The 20,376-nt window shown below is 40.5% G+C and overlaps 1 protein-coding gene across 3 annotated transcripts in view; it reads left to right on the top strand.

Annotated features, from left to right (window-relative positions):
• Nucleotides 1–20,376, top strand: part of TLK1 (tousled like kinase 1) — a 152,295-nt gene that overhangs the window by 106,464 nt on the left and 25,455 nt on the right. For all 3 annotated transcript variants that reach the window (XM_075933612.2, XM_075933614.2, XM_075933613.2), the window contains 6 exons: nt 3,429–3,495; nt 13,116–13,213; nt 15,438–15,519; nt 17,099–17,190; nt 17,276–17,365; nt 19,462–19,631. In XM_075933612.2, the coding sequence (XP_075789727.1) occupies nt 3,429–3,495; nt 13,116–13,213; nt 15,438–15,519; nt 17,099–17,190; nt 17,276–17,365; nt 19,462–19,631 (599 nt within the window). The remainder of the gene's footprint in view (nt 1–3,428; nt 3,496–13,115; nt 13,214–15,437; nt 15,520–17,098; nt 17,191–17,275; nt 17,366–19,461; nt 19,632–20,376) is intronic.

Raw genomic sequence — 20,376 nt, 5'->3', positions numbered from 1 at the left:
CTCTTTGTAATCTACCATTACTGCATTCACATTGTGTTAATCACTGTACCCATGTTACTTTGAGAATAACAGTTCTAATTATTCTATAGCCAAAGGGAAGTGGTTTTATTTATACCTAACTAGAGGGAAGTATAGAATGGCTGAGATTAATGTAATGAAACGGAGGTACATCACTACAACATACACATGTTTATTATTAAGAAGACCTTTACATTGGTGTACTGAAAAAAAATGATCTAGTAACAAAGCTTGTGAGCAGGGAGTCCCTCTGTCTGGATTTAACAATGGTTTTATTTTTTGGTATAGACAAGAAAAAATGTTTAGCTCAGTTACAAAAATGTGTGATTGAAACTAGTGCTGAAAAAAGCTTTTTTTATATGAACAGTTTATAAAAACAGTTTTCAAAGCCACTAGGTGATGACTGAGGCATTTTCAAAGACAGGTCATGTTCCTGATGTAGTAGGATGATTAAAGAAATAACAACTTGCTGTGTTTGTCTCATGTGAATTTGAAAATGAATCAAAGTATTTATACTAATCTCATCAAGATGGTATCTGACCACCACAGGACAACCTCAGCACTTGTGTTTAGATGGAGTTGAGCAAATTAGCAGGGCTGTCTAGACACTATTCTTGTGCTCTATCAGTGTTCTAATTTTTGGTGTCCCAGAGATTAATGGTTCCATTTGAGATTTCTTTATTGTTGAAAAAACAATTTTTATAAGAATCTTGTTTAATTAAAATCAGTTGAAATGTAACTCAATGACTGTTAACTTGAAGTGCACAGATAAACTCAACTCTTTAAAAAAAAATCTATCCCAAATGTAATTCTTATATCCCAAATTTAATTTCTCTACTTCAGGCAGCCAATTAAGTGTTTAATGTCAGCCCCCACTGTTTGAATTTCTGGAAGCAGCCATTATGTTCTTGGAGTGACTAATAAGTTATTGCATTTTTAGAAAGAACAATTTTGGTTTCCATAGTGACTTCCTCCCTTCATTCTTCAGCTTTAGCCATTTTGATCCTGGTGTCTTCCTAGCCATCACTTCCTCTGTTCTATTTATTCAGTGGCAGTGTCTCATGCAAATACTTCTGGTCCCTGTGTCTAATTTAATATATCGTGGAAGGGGATACTCAGCTATCAGTTATGCTAATTTATGCAATTTAGAGGGAACATAATGTTTAGCATGAAGGAAGTAGAAAAGGTTTTCAGCAATTTTTTCATAATTACTTGTTTAAACAGCAACAATGTGACTGGGTCTTTACAGGACAAATAAAGACAGCCTTTGTCCCAAGCAACTTCATCTGTAACAGGAGCAGGCAAAATATGGCCTACGGGCCATACCTGGCCTGCCAGATCCAGCCCAGCAGGAACCTCGAGTGGGCTCTCAAAGCAGCCAGCTGCAAGGGCCAAGCATATTCTGTATGCTGCCTATCCCTTGGGGGGCTTTCTGAACTACGCCCCCCCAGTACAATCTCGCAGCTCCCATTGGCTGAAAACCAGCCAGTGGGACTTGTCTAGGCTGTGTTTTGAGTGGCGTGCCGCAGGCAGAGGGCTACTGGCCAGGATTTGCTTCAGATAAGTGCCTCCCAGCCACAGTCTACACCTGGTACCCCCACCCCCCACGCCTGCACCCCAACTCCCTACCTTAGGTTACAAATCAAACTCTGCACCCCTGTTCCAGGTCACAATCCTCTCCTAGGTGTTGTATCCCCTCCTCTATCCTGCTTCCGAGTCAGAACCCTACCCCCATACTGCCTCCCAAACTCTGCATCCACCCCCATGCTTTAATTCTTTGCTCCAGGGCCCAACCTCCTCCCTGACCCAACTCCCTCTCAGACCCCAAGTCCACTCTTCACCCCAATCCCCTGCCTCAAGCTCCCTTCTGCACCCAACCTTGATCCCAGACACTGCACTTCCTCCATTAATTTCATAGAAGAGTGCAGCCCTTGACAGCTTACCAAATTCTTGGAGTGGCCCCCAGTCAAAACTTATTGCCCACCTCTGATCTACAAGATAAGGCCCAAAGAAGATGTTGAATTAGAGCATTATATCTGAGATTTTTGCAAGTGCTCAGCATTGGCATAACCCTGTAAAAACTTCCCGTAGAGTTGGCCAGCTCTGGAGCACTTCTGAAATCTCCATCCTAAAAATATTTTCGTCTCATTTTGTTATCCTTTGGATCAAGCTTTCAGGTTTGACACATTGAATGAGAACTGAGAGGTAGTTTTAACTTTGACTCTTCTCCATTTCCCCTTTTTTTTTTTTTTTTTTTTTTTTTTTAAGAATGTTTCCTTGCAGTTCTGGGTGGAATTACAACATACTGTGTAATTGAGGTTGTTCAACTTGAATTCATTATGCAGTTCCACTCCATACTGCTTCCTAACTACCTTCCCTAATTTCTATGATTGGAGACAATGACCTGGCAATCCAGAGTCTTAAGCTATATTCTTTTAAACTGTCTATGGATTCCTTTGTGGTTGTGCACTTAGTGACATATTTTGAGATGCACATCACCGAGGCAATTCCTAACATCTGGAGTTGGGAGATAGTCAAGGAGATCTTGTACTAAGTGATCTGTTGAAAGGGAAGTGGTCATAGCCCTAAGGTCCCTCTAAGCTGCGCAGTTGCTTCTTAAGCCCTGCACAGGGGCTCAAGGCTGTGGTGTGTAGAGATGCCTCTTCCCAAGCCCCAGATGTGCCTCTTCCTGCTGGTTACAGCATGGACTTGCACAGCTAGGGGAGAGGTGACTCTCACCTGGCCCCAAACTGCTGCAGTGGGTAGACCTTTCTCATTAGAGCAGCCTGCACCCCTTATCTCTAGCCGGAGCCCTCCCCTTCACCACAACCCTTTGCCCCACCCAGGAGTCTCCCGCACCCCAAACTTCTCATCTCTAGCCCCAGCTGAAGCCCGTACTCTAACCTTTTGCCCCAGCCTTGAACCCCCTCCCACACTCTAAACCCCTCATCCCTGGCCTCACCCCAGAGCCCACACCTCCAACTTGGGCCCTCACCCCCCCATACCCCTTCCCACTCTCTGAACTCTCCAGCCCCACCCCTGCTACACACAGTCCATGTACTAAATGAATTTTGTTATGTGCTCCAATGTGAACGTGATAAGTCACACATCACCTCCATACTGGTGCAGATAATACAGTTCATTCTGCACCTGGCCATAAAATTAGAGGGAAAAGTGGTTCCTAGCACAGACAGTGTTTCAGAATACCAGATCGGTTTCTACAAATAATGGGGTTTGGCTCTGGAATGACAGACTATTTTAAAAAAGGCACAATTTAAAATGCAGTCTTGTTGGTAGTTATAAATGGTAAAGAATGCTATTTACTGTTGTTTGACAGGCACATAAAAATATGAATATTTCTGAATCTTTTATAGGCTAGTAAAATCTATAACTATATGTTATTTTTGCAGGTTGACTCTAGCAGAATACCATGAACAGGAAGAAATTTTTAAACTTAGACTAGGACATCTTAAAAAGGTATGTATAGTCATTTGCTCTGGGATTTTTTTTCTGCCATGCATCACAAAGTGCAAAAACTAATATGGATACAGTATTAAAAGAGCTTGTTACAAAAATAGCTTGTTAGAAAAATTGATTATTCACTATAACGTCATTAGTTTCTTGTAATGTGGCATATTCTGGGTGTTCCAAAGAGACCGTGTATTTAGGTTCATGAAGTATTGAGTCCCTTGTATCAGTTTGCACTAACCTCTTGGACCAGTGTTGGTTTTCTGGTCACTGAGTGAAGGAAGGTCAACACAATGGATATATCTTAACAAACGAAACTGGTACAGACAGGATGACTTTTCATTAATGGTATTTGCTGTATACAGATTTTACTGTCTGTGTGGTCATACATTAAATATGAAATGTTAGTATATAAAATAATATAGTTACCTTTCTGTTGGCCCCACAGATGAGGTCACTGGGAGCTGAGTACTCCACATCCTGCAGTGTCCCTTCCACTAAATCACACATCTGATCTCTGCTTTAGAACATAGTACTGCAGTTCTTAGCTTTGATGCAAGATGCAATGAATAAGGCTATGATTCCATCATGGGTATTTTTAGAAGTTAGGGACAGGTCACAGGCAAAATACTTTGGTGGTGGGGGGGAGGGATAGAAGGGACAAACAGAGCACTGCCGGGGCTTGTAGTTGCTTTATCCTCCTGCAGTAGCTCCAGACCCCAAGGGTCTGATTCAATCCCAGCCATTGCCCCAGAGGCCTGGGAGACTGTTGTTGATCAGCTGTCCCCTCCCTGTCCTTCTCGTCTCCTCCCTTTCCCCCAATCAGCTGTTCTGGCAGCCACTGCTCTGGCCACCCCAGAGCTGACCGAAAAAGTCCCGGAGGTCCTGTAAAGTCATGGTATCTGTGACAGAATGGTAGCCTTAGTAATGAATGTTATACACATACTATAGTTAGAGTGGTTACCTTGGAAAAATTAGGATGGAAATAGCAAGACTGTTGTTAACCAAGCAGTGCGCTATTTATGCAAATAAAACTTGTTGTCTCTTCCCTCTAGCTGTGGCTGTCTTCATTTCCAGAACTGCCACGTTTCAGCCTGAAGGGAGATTAAGAATTTCTCTTTTGTTTAAAAATGTTTAGACCCATATTATGCTAACTGATTGGGTGTTACAGAGCTTTGTGCTCTCTGGCATCAGACCTCTGAATATTACAGTCTGTCAGGTTTGAATGTGTACAGAGAAAACAATGCTATGGGGGAAAATATGATGTGCTGGCAATAAGCAGTACATAATTCCAGGTATGCCGATACACTTTTTTCTTGTTATATTGTTCTTCTATTAAAATATTTTTTTAAATTCAGCCATTCCTTTAACAATCTCTTAAAAAGCAAAAATGAAAATTCTCTTAAAGTTCAAATATCTTTTCTGGATATCATCAATGAACAAGCTGACAGGGGTGTTCAGCACAGAAATATGTTTTACAAGCCCTTTTTTTTAATTGTATTTATCATTTGAAGATGGAAATTAGTCACAATATGACAGATATAAAATTGAATATCTGTGAATTGTCATGATACCTTTTGACTCAGTAAAGATCTGAGAATGCATCATTCTGTAACATTATAAATACCATGCATAGATTAGATTTCAGTGACAGTGTTGGTATTTGTCACATTCTGGGATACTTAAGTGATTCAGGAAATGCCAAGAAGGTGTCACAAATGTAGGAAAGGGGAGTTTTAAAATGTTAAAATACTTATCCCCACTGAAATCCCTTCCAAATTTGATTAGTGGAGGCATTCAACACAAAAACTCAGCTTAGTTACTATTCATTCCTGCTTGGCAGAATAGCATTAATGGCCTCAGTAATCGGAGAGGAGGCCGGGCAGCTGAGGGCGGAGGGGCGGTGAGATGCAGAGTGATGTGATGACATCACTCTATTGTCCCACAGGAAAATAATTTTATTTATTTATTTATTTATTTATGTATATACACACCGAGAGAGAGAGAGAGAGAGATTTAGTTTAATGAAGCAAAGTATTTGACTCTGTTCTTGTGAATAGGAAGCAAATTAGAACCATTTATTATTCTTGGAGAAGGCATGTTTTCAGACTTTATTTTGTGTGTGTGGGGGGGACTCTTTTTGGTAGTCAGTGACTCAGCAACAGTTGAGTAGTTTTAGATAGATTCTTAAAAAAGCATTTAAGACCCCACTGCTGCAAAAATGTTCACATATGCCAAGTTTGCTCATGTGAGCAGTCCCTTCGTTATTCAGAAGGACCACTCAAATGTGAAAAGCTAAGCATATTCTTAAAAATTACAAACAATTTTACAAACAATTCTGTTTAACTTAAAATTGAGTAATATATCTGGTCTGTTAGTTTGGTTGAAGGTAATGCAGCAACTCAGGAGAACTAAAATGAAAACTTTAAATCCAATGTATACATGTTTACTGTTAGTTTTCCTTGCGAGCAGTTATATTAGAAAGTTTCTGCATTTACTTCATATTAAGTCAAGAAAATCATCCACATATGAATTGTAAGTCAAAGAAATTATAAAAATCGCTTAAGTAGGAATTCCTGTTTAAAACAAAAAAAAATCGATTTTCCATTTTTTTTTTCCTAGGTATGGGATGGCAACATGTAGTCGACTATATGATTAACCAATAAGCCTAGTCTTATTGGTTAATCTTGTCAACTATACCAGTGTTTCTCAGCCAGTAGTACAAGTACCCTTAGGCGTACTCGAAAAGTCAGGGGGGCATGTCAACACAACTGAAATTTGGAGAAAATTGAATTTTTGTTTTAAGTTTTACAGCATTTTATTATTTTTGTACTTTTTACACCCAAAAATTTCATCACCCGCCTGGCTACGATTAAGTTGTTTAAACAAATGTGTTGCAATGGTAGAAAAAAAAATTGTCTGAAAACTGTAGGTACTGGGGGTAGTTATAATTTTTTTAAAAGGGGTACTTTATTTAAAAAAAAAAAAAGTTGAGAAGTGCTGAGCTATACCATTCCCCTCTTTTGCTGCCTCTGTATCAAAGGCATCAAGTGGCGGGAGCCAGTGCCCATGAGGAGCTAACTTAAAAGCCAGCTCCGCATGAGCACTGGATCTACTTGCCGGATCTGATAGAGGGGCAGCATTGTGGAAGGTGAGGGAGGTAGACTGGAGCAATTATGCATGAGACCTAGCTTTCAAGCCAGCTCCCAACATATCTCATCTCTGCAGACCCACCTGGCCCCCACCTTGTTGCCTACTACAGAGGCAGGGGGTGGGGGCAGGCAGGTGTCAGTGCTGGGGGGAGCCAGCTTAAAAGCCGGTTCCACCTGACAACTCCCCCACTGCTGCCTCCATGATCTGTCCGAGCCCACTGCGGACAGAGGCTGCTTCATGGCAGCAGCCCCTGTCTGTGGGGGTCCCAGCTCCCATGGACAGGGGCTGCTGCCACCCATACTGCTTGTCTCTATCAGAGGCAGCAGTCCAGGATGGCAGGCAGCCGGTCCAGAAGGGGAGCTGGTTTTTAAACTGGTATTCGTGTAGGGTGGTCAGTGGGAGGGAGAGGGTGGAAGCTAAGATTGAGATTAATGCCAGGGCTGCTTGGTTTTCTCCTTCCTGTCTCTGTCAGGCAGAGACAGCAAAGTTCACAGCTCATCTGCCCCTTGCAATTCCTGGCCAGAGTGAGAAATGTAGCAAACTCACTCCCTGACAAAGGGCAACAGCCAGCAATGTCCATGTGTGAAATTTGGGGGTGGGCTGAAGCTGCCCCAAAGGGAGCCTGGGGGAATGGAAAGTTCAGGGCTGGGGCAGTCCCAGAAAAGGGGGTGCCCCGAGTCAATCCCTTTCACCTGCATGGTGGTGTTCTCTTTTCTGTATGGTTTTATAAGAAACAATCCCATTCCAGGCTCATCCCTTTTTCCTGGCACAGCTAAACCCGTACCTAGCTTTCTGTTATGTTAGGAGGAAACTGTATACTGAATTTGGTGGTCCTATTTCTTACCATTTAGGAGGAGTTCTTGAGCAGACAGAGAATAGGCAAACTCTCTCAATATATAGTAGATAATTTAAATGTACAAAATGAAAATATAATACTGATCTAGGTCCATGCTCACTAATGGCTCGGTTTATAGATAAAGCTAAATTTGTGTGTGTGTGTGTGTGTGTGTGTGTGTGTGTGTGTGTGTGTGTGTGTGTGTGTGTGTGTGTGTGTGTGTAACTAAAAAGTAATATTGGAAAAATATTCAATTGTAATTCTACATTATAACAACAATTTTGTCTTTGATTATTTTTTCTAAAAAAAAAATCAGTCTCCTTTTTTCTTTACATTTTATTTTCAATTTTTGTTGGTTCTTCAGATCTCCTAATGTTCGCTTGGTGTGTGTTTCTTTGCTGCCACCAACTCTCTTCCTTTTCTCCTTGTGGTTCTTTGCTGCCTGGTTCTCCTCCACTTCACTCTATCTAAACACTTTCATGTTGCCTCATTCTTTGTTCCCCTGGACCGTGGTGCTTTCATAGGGATCTCTTGTCCCCTAGCTCCTCAGTAAATGTCTCTACTGCTGAATCCTCAGGGTCTTGTTCTGACCTTTTTTACACAGCAGTAATCTATAGGAGAGCCAGATAAGCTAGTTCTTTCTGATTTGCAGGGCTCGCCAAGCGGCAGCGAGCCCCACTCGACAGCTGCGCAGTTTTGCGTGGTTCTGCACATTGCTCTGCACTGGCTCTTCCGGATTGTAATCTACTTGCCACAGGCGAGTAGATTACATTATTTGCTGAACCCTGCTTATTTGCATGTACAGCTGCTCCCTGAGTTACGACCACCTCCACTTACGACCATCCGCACGTACAACCAAAGCAGTCGTAAATGCGGATCCAAGTTATGATCGGCGATCCACGCTTACGAACAGCGCAGTCGCCATGTAACTCTATGGGATCCGAGTTATGAACACTTCGAGTTACGGACCAAGTGTTAATCCATAACTTGTTCGTAACTCGGGGAGCGGCTGTATTGAAAACTTTAGTATGTGAGGTAACATCTGGAAACTGTGACCAGACAATTCTCTCTCAACTAATATTGGTCTAATGAACCACATTTTGTGAACCACTGAATTGTATGATAGAAGATCAGAACGTCAAAAGAGGCAATAGCAGTGCCTCTTTCCCCTGCTCCACCGCCTAATCTTTGAGAACAGCAGGGCAAGATGAGACGACAAAGGTTTTTAAGGAGGTATGTGTGTTCAAATTCTTTATATAAGCCCATTAGTCTTCTGAGAACCTGGATATCATTTCAGGGTATTCACCTGAGAGCTCCCGGGATGAAGCTAAATATGAAAAAAAAATAACATACAAGCAAGAAAATGCAAATAGTATATATTAAGAAAAGCAAATTCTACACTTAGTTTTGCAAGCAGAAGAGACATCTTGAACTACACAGACTTCTGAAAATAGGGAATTTGGTCCTAATCAGAATGAAAATTTATCTTGCAAACAGTTTTTGGCCCTGTCTGACCATAGGGAGAGATTCATGATTCCATTGACAGTTTTTTGATTATTTCTAACAGTCTTAGGACACACACTCATTTCATTTATATTCCACATAGCAACAGTGCAGTTTTGAGTCAATTAGACAATAGAGGCAAAACTTCTTTCCTAGGCGATATATTTCTTAATGGGTGTCATCTTAGAGTAATTCCATACTTTCTTGCTTTTTTTGTTTGTTTGTTTGGATCGATGTCCAATCCACTTTGTAATTGTAAAGGTCAACCTAAGAAAGTTATTCTAGAGTAAGGTTATTATCATTCTTTTTAAATGATGGTCCATTTACACTTTCTAAGCAGAACTGCCTAAAGTGGAAACATGTAACAAACAGTACAGAGAGAATATGAAAACTTTATCTCTGACATTTTCTGTGTAATAAAAATAGTTCAGTTTACCAATGAATGTATTCTGATTTCTCACATTATAAGCTTGTAGTTGCAAGGAAAGGTATTTTGTTTTCTTAGTGGGTCGTTCCACTGAGACAATGCTATCAAGTGTCCCCCACTTCATGCAGGTCTAGCTTTGTAGAAACAATGGCACTCAGTAATCTGGCAAAATCATGACGTTATTACCACAATTATAAGTAAACACAGTATGTCAATAGATAAAATATAATGTAAACACTACGCTAAATATTAACCTTTCACAATTATTCTTTTGTTTATAACAACGTAAAATTGTAGGCTGGTACTTCTAATGTCCCATGATTTTTTTAAATGAATAGTTCATTATCTGCCAGTATTGACTTATAGGTTTTATTATGTTCGTTCTCTGTTAACATTTACAGGATTTCTCTATTCTTTTGAAGACCCACACTTTAAAAGCACTTGCCACATCTGATCAGAAGTTCTCAAAATCCTTGACTCTCACTTTGGCTACGTTAACCATAACAACTATGTTTATACTCTGTCATGCTAGATAGTTTAACATTGTAATCTATAGGAGTAGAAGGCATATCAGAGAGAGTTTGATGATGATGTCATTTTAGGTCTCAAATGTAAAAATATTGAAGTATATTTTTGTGTATACCTTTCTTTGAAAGTAGTAATAAAGTTCTAAACTTCCTTTTTACAGTGCTTATTTTGAAATAGTTTTAAAATGCCTTAACTTGAGAGAGGTGCAAAATACAACTGGATTGGAACACCAAGAAGTCTAATAAAGGGTGTATTTCATTTACATCACAATAGCAACAGTAATAAGATGATGTTGATGCAATTATTTTATATTTAATTTAAATTTTAAACTTGTTAAACGCATTTTCTAGTTGTTAAAAGCACATTTACTTATGCTAGAACATCAACTATAAATATCTTTCTATAAAGATGAGATTTTCAAAAGTGCCCAAATTAGGAATTTTGCTCCTAACTCACCTAGAATGGGATTTTCAGAAGCACCTAAATCTTTAACAACATATATTCTGCATTTGTGATCTTGATAACACTTAAATGGGAGAACTCTTTATAACTATAAAAATATTCTTTGATCAATGTTACAGATAAAATGCTTAACTAAACAATATTTAGATTACTAGAAGACTTACCTAGTGGTCTCTCTCCTGCCATCCATCTCCACCCTCTAACAAACAGAAGCTAGGGACACCATTCCTTACCCATACTGGCTAATAACCAGGACTCGACAATTAGGGCAATCTACTCACCCATGGCGAGTAGATTTTAGCCCGGCACGGTGCCGCAGCGCAATCAGCGCATGCGCAGCGCAGCCGCTTGTCAAGCCCTGCTAATAATCATTAATGGACTTAACCTCCATGAATTTATCTAGTTCTCTTTTAAACCCTGTTATTGTCCTAGCCATCACAACCTCCTCAGGCAAGGAATTCCACAGATTGACTATGCACTGTGTGAAGAACTTCCTTTTATTTGTTTTTAAACCTGCTGCCCGTTAATTTCATTCGGTGGCCTCTAGTTCTCGTATTATAGGAACAAGTAAATAACTTTTCCTTATTCACTTTCTCCACACCACTCATGATTTTATACATCTCCATCATATCCCCCCTTAGTCTCCTCTTTTTCAAGCTAAAAAGTCCTAGTCTCTTTAATCTCTCCTCATGGGACCCGTTCCAAACCCCTAATCATTTTAGTTGCCCTTCTCTGAATCTTTTCAAATGCCAGTATATCTTTTTTGAGATGAGGAGACCACATGTGTACACAGTATTCAAGATGTGGGCGTACTATGGATTTATATAAGGGCAATAAGATATTCTCTGTCTTATTCTCTATCCCTTTTTAAATGATTCCTAACATCCTGTTTGCTTTTTTGACTGCCACTGCACACTGCGTGGATATCTTCAGAGAACTATCCATGATGACTCCTAAGATCTCTTTCCTGATTAGTTGTAGCTAAATTAGCCCCCATCATATTGCATGTATAGTTGGGGTTATTTTTTCCAATATGCATTACTTTACATTTATCCACATTACATTTAATTTGCTATTTTGTTGCCCAATCACTTAGTTTGGTGAGATCTTTTGAACTTCTTCATAGTCTGCTTTGGTCTTAACTACCTTGAGCAGTTTAGTATTGTCTGCAAACTTTGCCACCTCACTGTTAACCCCTCTCTTCAGATCATTTATGAATAAGTTGAATAGGGTCCTTCATGGCAGAGGGCTAATGGTGTGTGGAGTATAGGAATAAGGGCAGAGCCTTGGGAATGTGGGAGGATCAGGGCAGGAGGCTAGAGTTGTGGGGGGGTACAGAAGTCCGCGTGGGGGGTTGCAGAAGAGCTCAGGGCAGAGGGCAAAGGCTGGAGGTGCGAGAGTGAGGGTTGGGGAATGAGAAGAGGCTCAGAGCAGAGGGTGGGGATGCAGGAACTGGGCCAGGGGTTGGAAGGAAGGGACACGTGGGGGAGCTCAGGGGAAAGGGTAGCTGCAGGCTTCTCTCTGGGGTGGCCCAGGGTGGCAGGGACTGCACCCTGCCCATCAGCTTTTCCCCAGGGCAGGTGTGCACCCTGCCCATTGGCTTTTCCCTGGGGTAGACATGCCCCAGCCCGCTAGCTCGTCCCCAGGGACAGGGAGCTGGGGCTTTCTCCATCTCTCCCTACCTCTCCAGCACCCTTGCTTAGTGCTGCGGCCAATGGCCAGAGGGTGAGGGGTTTGGGACAGGGAGGCCACTTACCCAGTCGAGTGACTGACAAGAGGGAAAACTCCAGCGCTGGCCACTTTCTTGTTGGTGTGCCTGCCCTGAGTGGTAGCTCTGCAGCATGGTTCTCCTGCACGTTCACTGCCCCCAGTGGTTACTCTGTGGTATCACTGATCAGTCACCTCCCTTTCCATGTTATGGAAAATAGTTCCATTCCAGGAAGACCCCATTTTCCTGGCACAATCAAACCCTAACCTTGCTTTAGGTTAAGAGAAGAGGAAGATGCATTCCACATTTGGTGGTCCTAGCTCTTACCATTTAGGAGGAGTTATTGAACAGATGGGAGTTGTTGAACAGGACTCTCAGATGGGCAGACAAAAAGATACACATTTCTAAAATATACAACACTCTTGTCATCTGAAGTAGTGGGTTGTGCCCATGAAAGCTCATGATACCATCTACATGTTTTGTTAGTCTTTAAGGTGCTACGAAACTGTTTGTTGTTTTTTAAGTTTTTCCTATTACAAACTAACTCGGCTACCCCTCTAAAGCTCTAAAATATAGAGTTAGGTTATAAATTGTGCATAGCCTTGCTTTGTTTCACACACAAACTTTAAAATATTTTAAAGCATCTTTTCTAAACTCATTTTTTTCACATTGTACATCATTTTCAGACTATTTCTCAGATAATCTAGTTGCCTGGCAGAGGTACAAAACCAGCTTCCACTCAGTTTGAATAGCATCGCTACAGTGCAGAACAAAACTTTGAACATCCCATTACTTATAGGTTTCATTGAGAGAAGGATTCCTGGAAATAGGCTTATGCCTTATCTTTATGAATTTTTCAGTCATTAAGAGAAAAGCAGTTGTGTTTACTGGTTCAGTGGGGTTTTGTAACGTAATGTTCCTCCATCACCACCATTATAGATGCATGGGTAAAAATATCCTTTTTCACACAGAGTGTGAATTGAGCCTTTATAGGTCATTCTTTTCATTTGCAGGAAGAAGCTGAAATACAAGCAGAACTTGAACGTTTGGAAAGAGTTAGAAATCTTCATATACGAGAACTCAAAAGAATAAATAATGAAGATAATTCACAGTAAGTCATTAGATTTTAATTTTGCATGTTTATTCTTAAAAACCTAATGTATCTTAAAAACCACCTTCACCAAAATTGAACAGAATATGCTATAATGTTTTATTGGGACATCTCCTTGTTTTAATACTTATCTTATCTTAAATGGATTGTAATTATACCTAAAAATAATGATACAGTGTAATAATTTTACAAGTCATTGTACATGTAGAGCTGAAAATGCAGAATATCTAAAATTTGCTACTTCACAATTCTGACATAAAGAAATAGTTATGGGGAACTCTAAAGCAACCCACTCACTTGAAAGTAATTCCTAAAGATGTAAGAAAGTCTTGGGGAATTTGCAGAAATGTTATGATCATATAAGACTAAATTCAGCTGTATTGAAGTATTGTTCACATATTTATCAAAGCACCAAAAAGCTCAAGAAAACAAATTACTATTGTGTGTTACTGATACCTACTGCAAGATTTAATTTGTGTGATAATCGATAGTAAGATAAAACTTGCATCAGGAATTAACTTTGAATCTACATATTACATAACTGAGCAAGATGAGCTTGTCTACAATGGAAGAGCGTACTGAAAGTTTAATTTTATGTTTACTCTTTCGACTATAACAAGACTACACATATAAGTTTCAGCTTTTTCTGAAAGTGTTAAAATGCATGGTAATGCAATTGGATGAATATTTGTAATGTTTTAATGGTTGTCATATACTAGGAAAGTTGTGATTCCTGTGAGGCTGTAGCAGTAGGGCTATCTTTTGCCACTGTTCTGGGTTCAAGAAGCATCTGACACTGATGTTTTGTATAAAAGCCACTGGCACAATGATGTCCTTTATAACTCTGTTGACCTGAATATTTGGTTAACTTAAAAGAAAGCATACTTAAAATAAAAATAAACAGATTGCCATGCCACCAGAGATAGTAGGAAGTAACCCACAAAAGGTGCGTGAGGGATATCTCCCACCCGAGTGAGCTTGGCATATTGTGATGGGATTCTCCACCAAGCTAGGCATGGGAGATACCACTTGCGCACCTTCCCTGGGTCATTTCCTACCATCTCTGGCGGTGTGACAATCAGTGAGGCTGCGGGGTCCTCCAGCTCCGTAATGCAAGTTATTCTCCTGTCCTGGGATGCCATTCTGTACTGAGAAGGAATGTTTTCCTTCTGTCCTCCTGGCATTCGAATAAGAATGGATTTGAGGGCTTTGTTATGTGTATCACACTAGTTTTGGATCTGATAAGGAAGGAAATTTTCCAACTTCATCTCAACAGTGCAGAGACTGAAAGGGTGAGAGAGGTGGTAAAATTAATTTTGCAACCTAACTTGATATGTGTACAGTACATATTCCATATATGATAATTGTTCCATAATGGTCTGCTTCCCTGTTGCACTGGAATTGGAAGGCATCTCCTAAAGAAATTGGAGAATGAAGTTGGCATTTCCCTTTCAGTTCTAGTGTTCTGTGATTCTGTGGTCCCAGCATTATTTATGGAGTAGAGGGCTGTTAGTATGGGTAGAAGAGATTATCGAGATTATTTCCTGTGCTTGAAAAGTTATTGCAAATAGCTCCCCGGTATGTGACTTAATGTTGCAACCGAATTAAGCCACCATTCTGGTGTCATGTTCTCCTGTAGTATCTGGGGAAAAGGCTAAACTCTGGGATGGGGGAGGGAAAAAGAAATGTTAAGAAATATTTTCGGTTCATTTTCCCCTTGAAAACAAAGAAGAAACTGAAATTGGTGATGTAAAATACAAATAAAAATATAATTGGTATGGTTTGTGAACCAATAGAATTTGAAAATCAAAAGTTGCTATAACACTTGTTTCCCAGACAGTACATATCCAAAAACTGCTGACATTTTGTTTGTCATTAGATTCAATTCACATATAGTAAAAACAAAAACAGTTAAAAATTTAATGGTTAAAATTTAAGACTCTTCACATTCACTCAAAAAAAAAAGACTTGGACAAAACTAACTGAATGGCAGTGTTTTGGTAACAATTGTTGATTTGCTATGATAGACTGAAAACATTAATATACTATTTTAAAAATTGCATTGCTGTATATTACAAAGCAGCCATCAAATTCTAGTAAAATATTACTGAGCAGGATTTATCCTTTTATATAAACTAAGTTTAAATAATAATACAAAGAGACCTACATACCAGGCTCTCCTATCTCAGATAGTCACTTGAAGTCTCCCTACTTTCTTTTTAAGGTTCAAAGATCATCCTACATTAAATGAACGGTATTTGTTACTTCATTTACTTGGTCGGGGTGGCTTCAGTGAAGTATATAAGGTAATATGTATTTTGGTCTGCTAATATAAAATCTGATAGCCACATAAGTTTGTATATATAATTTGCTTACTTTTGATCTCCTGAGCTAAGAGGGTTCGAATACTGTAGCACTAATTAAACAAAGATTCGGGAAAAAAACATTAGCTTTTATATGGAGCCTTATGCTTATATAATCAACAGACGAAGGCTTTATTGGTCACTAAAAGACTTTTACTCAGTGCTGCCTATCTCCTTCAGGGCAGGGGGCTGGCAGTGGAGAGTGGAAGGAAGTTGCAGGAGTCAGGGCAGAGCCTTGGGGATTTAAGGGGGGCAGGGCAGGAGGCTAGGAGCGTGGGGGTGCGTATGCAGGAATCAGGGTAGAAGGTCTTGGGGGGGTTGCAAGAGTTAGGGTTGAGGGGTGAGAAGGGGTTCAGGGTATGTGAGGGGATCCCACCTGGCAGGGGCCTTCTCTCTTCCCCTCAGCTGGTTCCCCATCCTGCAAGAGCCTTCTCTTATCTCCCCAGTGCTCTCCTGATTGGCAGAGGCCCTTCTCTCCCCTGCCCCCCCAGCCTCTCCCGCAGCCAGCAGGGGTCTTTTCTCCCCCTACCCCAGCGCTGCAGCCAAAGGCTGGGGAAAAGGGTTTGGGATGGAGGGCTACTTATTCAGTCTGGTGGCAGGCAAGATGGTGAGCCCTAGCCCCAACTAGACACTCCCTCAGTGATGTAGCTGCCCCTAGTGGTCACTCTGCAGTATAGCTTCCTCCACACTCGCTGCCCCCAGTGGCCGCTGTGACTATTGCATTCTTCCTCTCTGCCCCCTCCCTTTCCATGTTATGGAAAACAGTCCCATTCCAGGGACTTCCCATTTTCCTGGCCCTACCAAACTCTGGCCTTGCATTAAGTTAGGATAAGAGTAAACTGTATACCACATTTGTTGGTTCTAGCTCTTATCATTTAGGAGGAGTTCCAGAACAGACAGACTCACAGACACAGACGCACTCTAAAACAGAGAGAGATAAGGAAGAAGCCAGGATTGTGACTCTAGTCTTGCTGATATGTCCATTAAGGAAAATGTATTGTAGTAGACTGGAAAATTAGGAACTTGTGATACAATTTTTTAAAAAAAATTTGGTCTTTCTGAGCCTGGCAGAAGTAACCACAGCCATAGAAGGGTGCGCTTGCCACTGAAATGAGCCTCAATGAACCCAAACATAGAGATAACCTCTTGTATCCAGAGCAGCTCTGACTAACCATTTATTTTTCTGAATGTAAAATTGGCAGAAGTCTTGCTGGATATGAAAATATCTGAGGAAAGTAGAATAAAATTGTCAGTATTACGATCAATTATCTAGTGCAATTCCATGACTCTACAAACTGCATGTAATGTTACTTATATAATAAAGTTTGTATACTTCAAATAACTGGGTCTTCACATTTATGAAGTGTTTTTTACATCTGAATTCAAAAGATGGCTATGATGCATTTGTATAATTTAATTTTCCTTAGTTTGTAGACTTGTGGATTATATGCTGAATTTAGACCTTTTTTGTGTTATTTTTTTGTCATCTTTGGTTGTAACTGTTCCAAATCTGGTTTTCTAGGCTTTTGATCTTTATGAACAAAGATACGCTGCTGTGAAGATCCACCAACTCAACAAAAGCTGGAGAGATGAGAAGAAAGAAAACTACCACAAGTAAATATTAATAACTTAGAATTCTTGTGGTAAATTTAACTGTGTTCTATTGACTGTGGAAAGTTAACACATCATCTTCTTTTAGACATGCCTGCAGAGAGTATAGAATACACAAAGAGCTGGATCATCCCAGGATAGTTAAACTCTATGACTACTTCTCCCTGGATACAGATACGTAAGTGATATGACACTGATTTTAGAACATTCCTAGTATTTTTAATTCCTTATCTTTATTAAAATGAAGACTGTATGTGAATGCCAAGTTTGAGATCCCCAACCCAGCTATAACCTCATTATCTAAAATGACTGGTGCAATAATGTTAAAGGACTCTAAAAGCTCCAGTTTTGGTGGGAGAAAAAATTCCCCCTGGTGCAGACATTGTGGAAGACAGTCGTAAGGCTTCCTTCTGAGGTTGCCCAGGCATAAGGGATGTGTTGGAATGGCTTGCATATAAATCAAGGTAGCACTGTAGTCTCATAGGACAGCCCAGGAAGCTGCTGCAACTTACACAGACCACCAGGGCTGTCTTCGTTACCCTAAGGCAGGCATGTCCAAAGTCCGGCCCGGGGGCCAATTGCGGCCCGTGTTCCGGTTTAATACGGCCCCCCAGGTAATATGGCAATATCTATCTTTTATGGCCCCCAACGAATCCATATATATTGAGATGAATACATTGTAAAATCTCAGTTAATGTCAGTTGGTCTAAATCAGTTATAAATATATTTGGACACAACATGTCTACTTGGTGTTATGTTCCTGTTCATATTTTTTGAACTTAAAAGTTGACAGACAACCTTTATTACCAATAATATGTAATGTACTTTACAATGTTCCTGACATATCCTAGATTTTTTTTTTCATCTGGCCTTCAGATATGAAAGGCAGAGTGATTTAACACCTGTTTAGATTTGTCATCCATGTGACGAAATGAAAAGTATGCCGTTTGCAATAAACTTTGCATAAAATAGTTAATTTGCATTTAATTTTAATGGTTCAAAGAATGTCAGGCAAAATGGTCGGCCCTCACGCATGTTCACTTCATCAAATCTGGCCCTCTTTGAAAAAAGTTTGGACACCCCTGCCCTAAGGGTTTCTCCTATTCCATGTGCAGGCTAACATGAGGTGTTTCCATAACTACTACCATGCTTCCCTTGAGCTTTTATAGTAGGGAATTTCCACTGACTACTCTATTAGTTGATAAGGTGGGGGTGCTCGCTAACCCCGCTGCGGCCCTGCAGTTTAAAAGTAATAGGAGCTGAGTGTGCAGCAGCCTGGCTCCTACTACTTTTAAACTGCAGAGATGCAGTGGGGTTAGATCCCAGGGGCTCTTACTACATTTAAAATGCAGAGCTACTGCAGGGTTAGATCTTGGGGCTGGCACGAGCTGGGATTGAACAGTCCCAGCTCGTTCTAGCTTCAGAATGCTGCGGCTCTGCCCCTCACCCTTCCCCCACACATACTGTGGAGATAGTGGTGCTGGGGGAACTGGCTTTTAAGTGCTGGGGGGAACTGGCCCCCAGCACCGGCTCCTGCTTCTCTCCCCCTTGCTGACACAGAAGCAGCAAGAGGGAGGGGAAGACTTGACTACCCGATAAGCATATGCTAGTAGTTGACTAGTTGACTGTTCCATTACATCCCCATTTCAGAGACCCAGTAAAGAATTCCACAGTAGGAGATTAAAATACTTTTGTTACCATGAAACTTGTCTGTACAAAAAACAAAGTTTTTACATACTCTCACTTGTATTTCTGTAGTCTATTTTGTTTCTGAATGCAGACGCTTTTGATGTTTGGTTTTTAAGTAACTAGTTATTATGCCAGATTCCCTTAATTTAAAAAGCTAGTTTTACTGTTGTTCATGTAATCAAAATACTTAACTTGTCAGTATCAATCTTTTTTCATATTATTGTACAGTTAGGCTATGTCTACACAGCAGCATTATTCCGAAATAACATAGTCCGCATTTACACAACAAGCAGCTATTTAACATAATATTGAAATAATGTTGAGCTGGAGGATTTCTTATTCTGACTCCTGTAACCCTCATTTTATGAGGAGTAAGGGAAGTTGGAAGAAGAGTGCTCTAACTTGGACTTCCTGCTGTGTAAACAGCACCAAAAGCTGAAATAACTTATTTTGACTCAAGCTACGCAGTAGACAGCTCAAGTTGTGTAGCTTATTTCGAATTTAGCTCTGCTGTGTAGACATGCCCTTAGATGGCAATTTATATTCTACCTTATCTGACACTGTATTTATGAATTTTTACTCTAGGTTTTGTACAGTATTGGAGTACTGTGAAGGCAATGACTTGGATTTCTATCTCAAACAACATAAACTGATGTCAGAGAAGGAAGCTAGGTCAATTGTAATGCAAATAGTAAATGCACTACGGTATCTCAATGAGATCAAGCCCCCTATTATACACTATGATCTTAAACCAGGTAAATTAAAAAAGTTACTTTTGAAAATCTAATAATTTTGTTCTTTTGAATTATATTTGTAATTCATGCTGCAAAATCTCAAGTTAACTTCTGGTTGTCATTTCTTCTTAAACATTTCCAAAATCCTTCTTTCTCTTACATCTTTACTGCTGAAACCTTTATCTATTCTTTGTCTATCACTTTCCTCAACTCTTCAGTCATTTAGCATTATTTTGTGATTTTTATTTATGGGGTAAGTCCCTGTCACAGGGTGTAGCCCTCATTGCCAGACCCGCACCTCTTCTGGGGATTGGCTTGAAGCGGAAGCCTATGTCTGTGGTTGGCACACCAGAACTCAGTCTTTGCATTCTCTTCTCGACTCAGGCCCCTGGCTAGGTTACCATCTTTGTTTCCCTCTTCTGGAAGGGAATCTGTGTCCAAAAGTCAAGCCATTTCCCCAGTGAGGTGTTGTTGGGGGGGGGGGGGTCCAGGCCCACACACTAATCCAACCCTCATCCCAAGTACGCTGTAAATAGCCTGCTGTTGTTTCCCTGTAATCTCCAATGGCCCTAGCACTACCTTCTTCGCCCTTACCTCAGGGCACTCAGCTAGGCTCCCTAAGGCAACTAATACTACTCTGCCCTGAAGTTCCCTTTTATCTGAGCTTTTAGAACCTGAATTGGTCCCTGCATCTCCTCCCTGATTGGCTGTGCTTTACATGGCCTCTCTGGGCTGTTGGGAGGGGGGGGGGGGGGGCTCACATCCA

This window comes from Pelodiscus sinensis, chromosome 7 (assembly GCF_052426305.1).
Source record: "Pelodiscus sinensis isolate ZL-2025 chromosome 7, ASM5242630v1, whole genome shotgun sequence".
In the NCBI taxonomy this organism is placed as follows: Eukaryota; Metazoa; Chordata; order Testudines; family Trionychidae; genus Pelodiscus; species Pelodiscus sinensis.
Note: the sequence above shows the minus strand (reverse complement) of the source record. Positions and strands in the feature narration are given on the sequence as shown.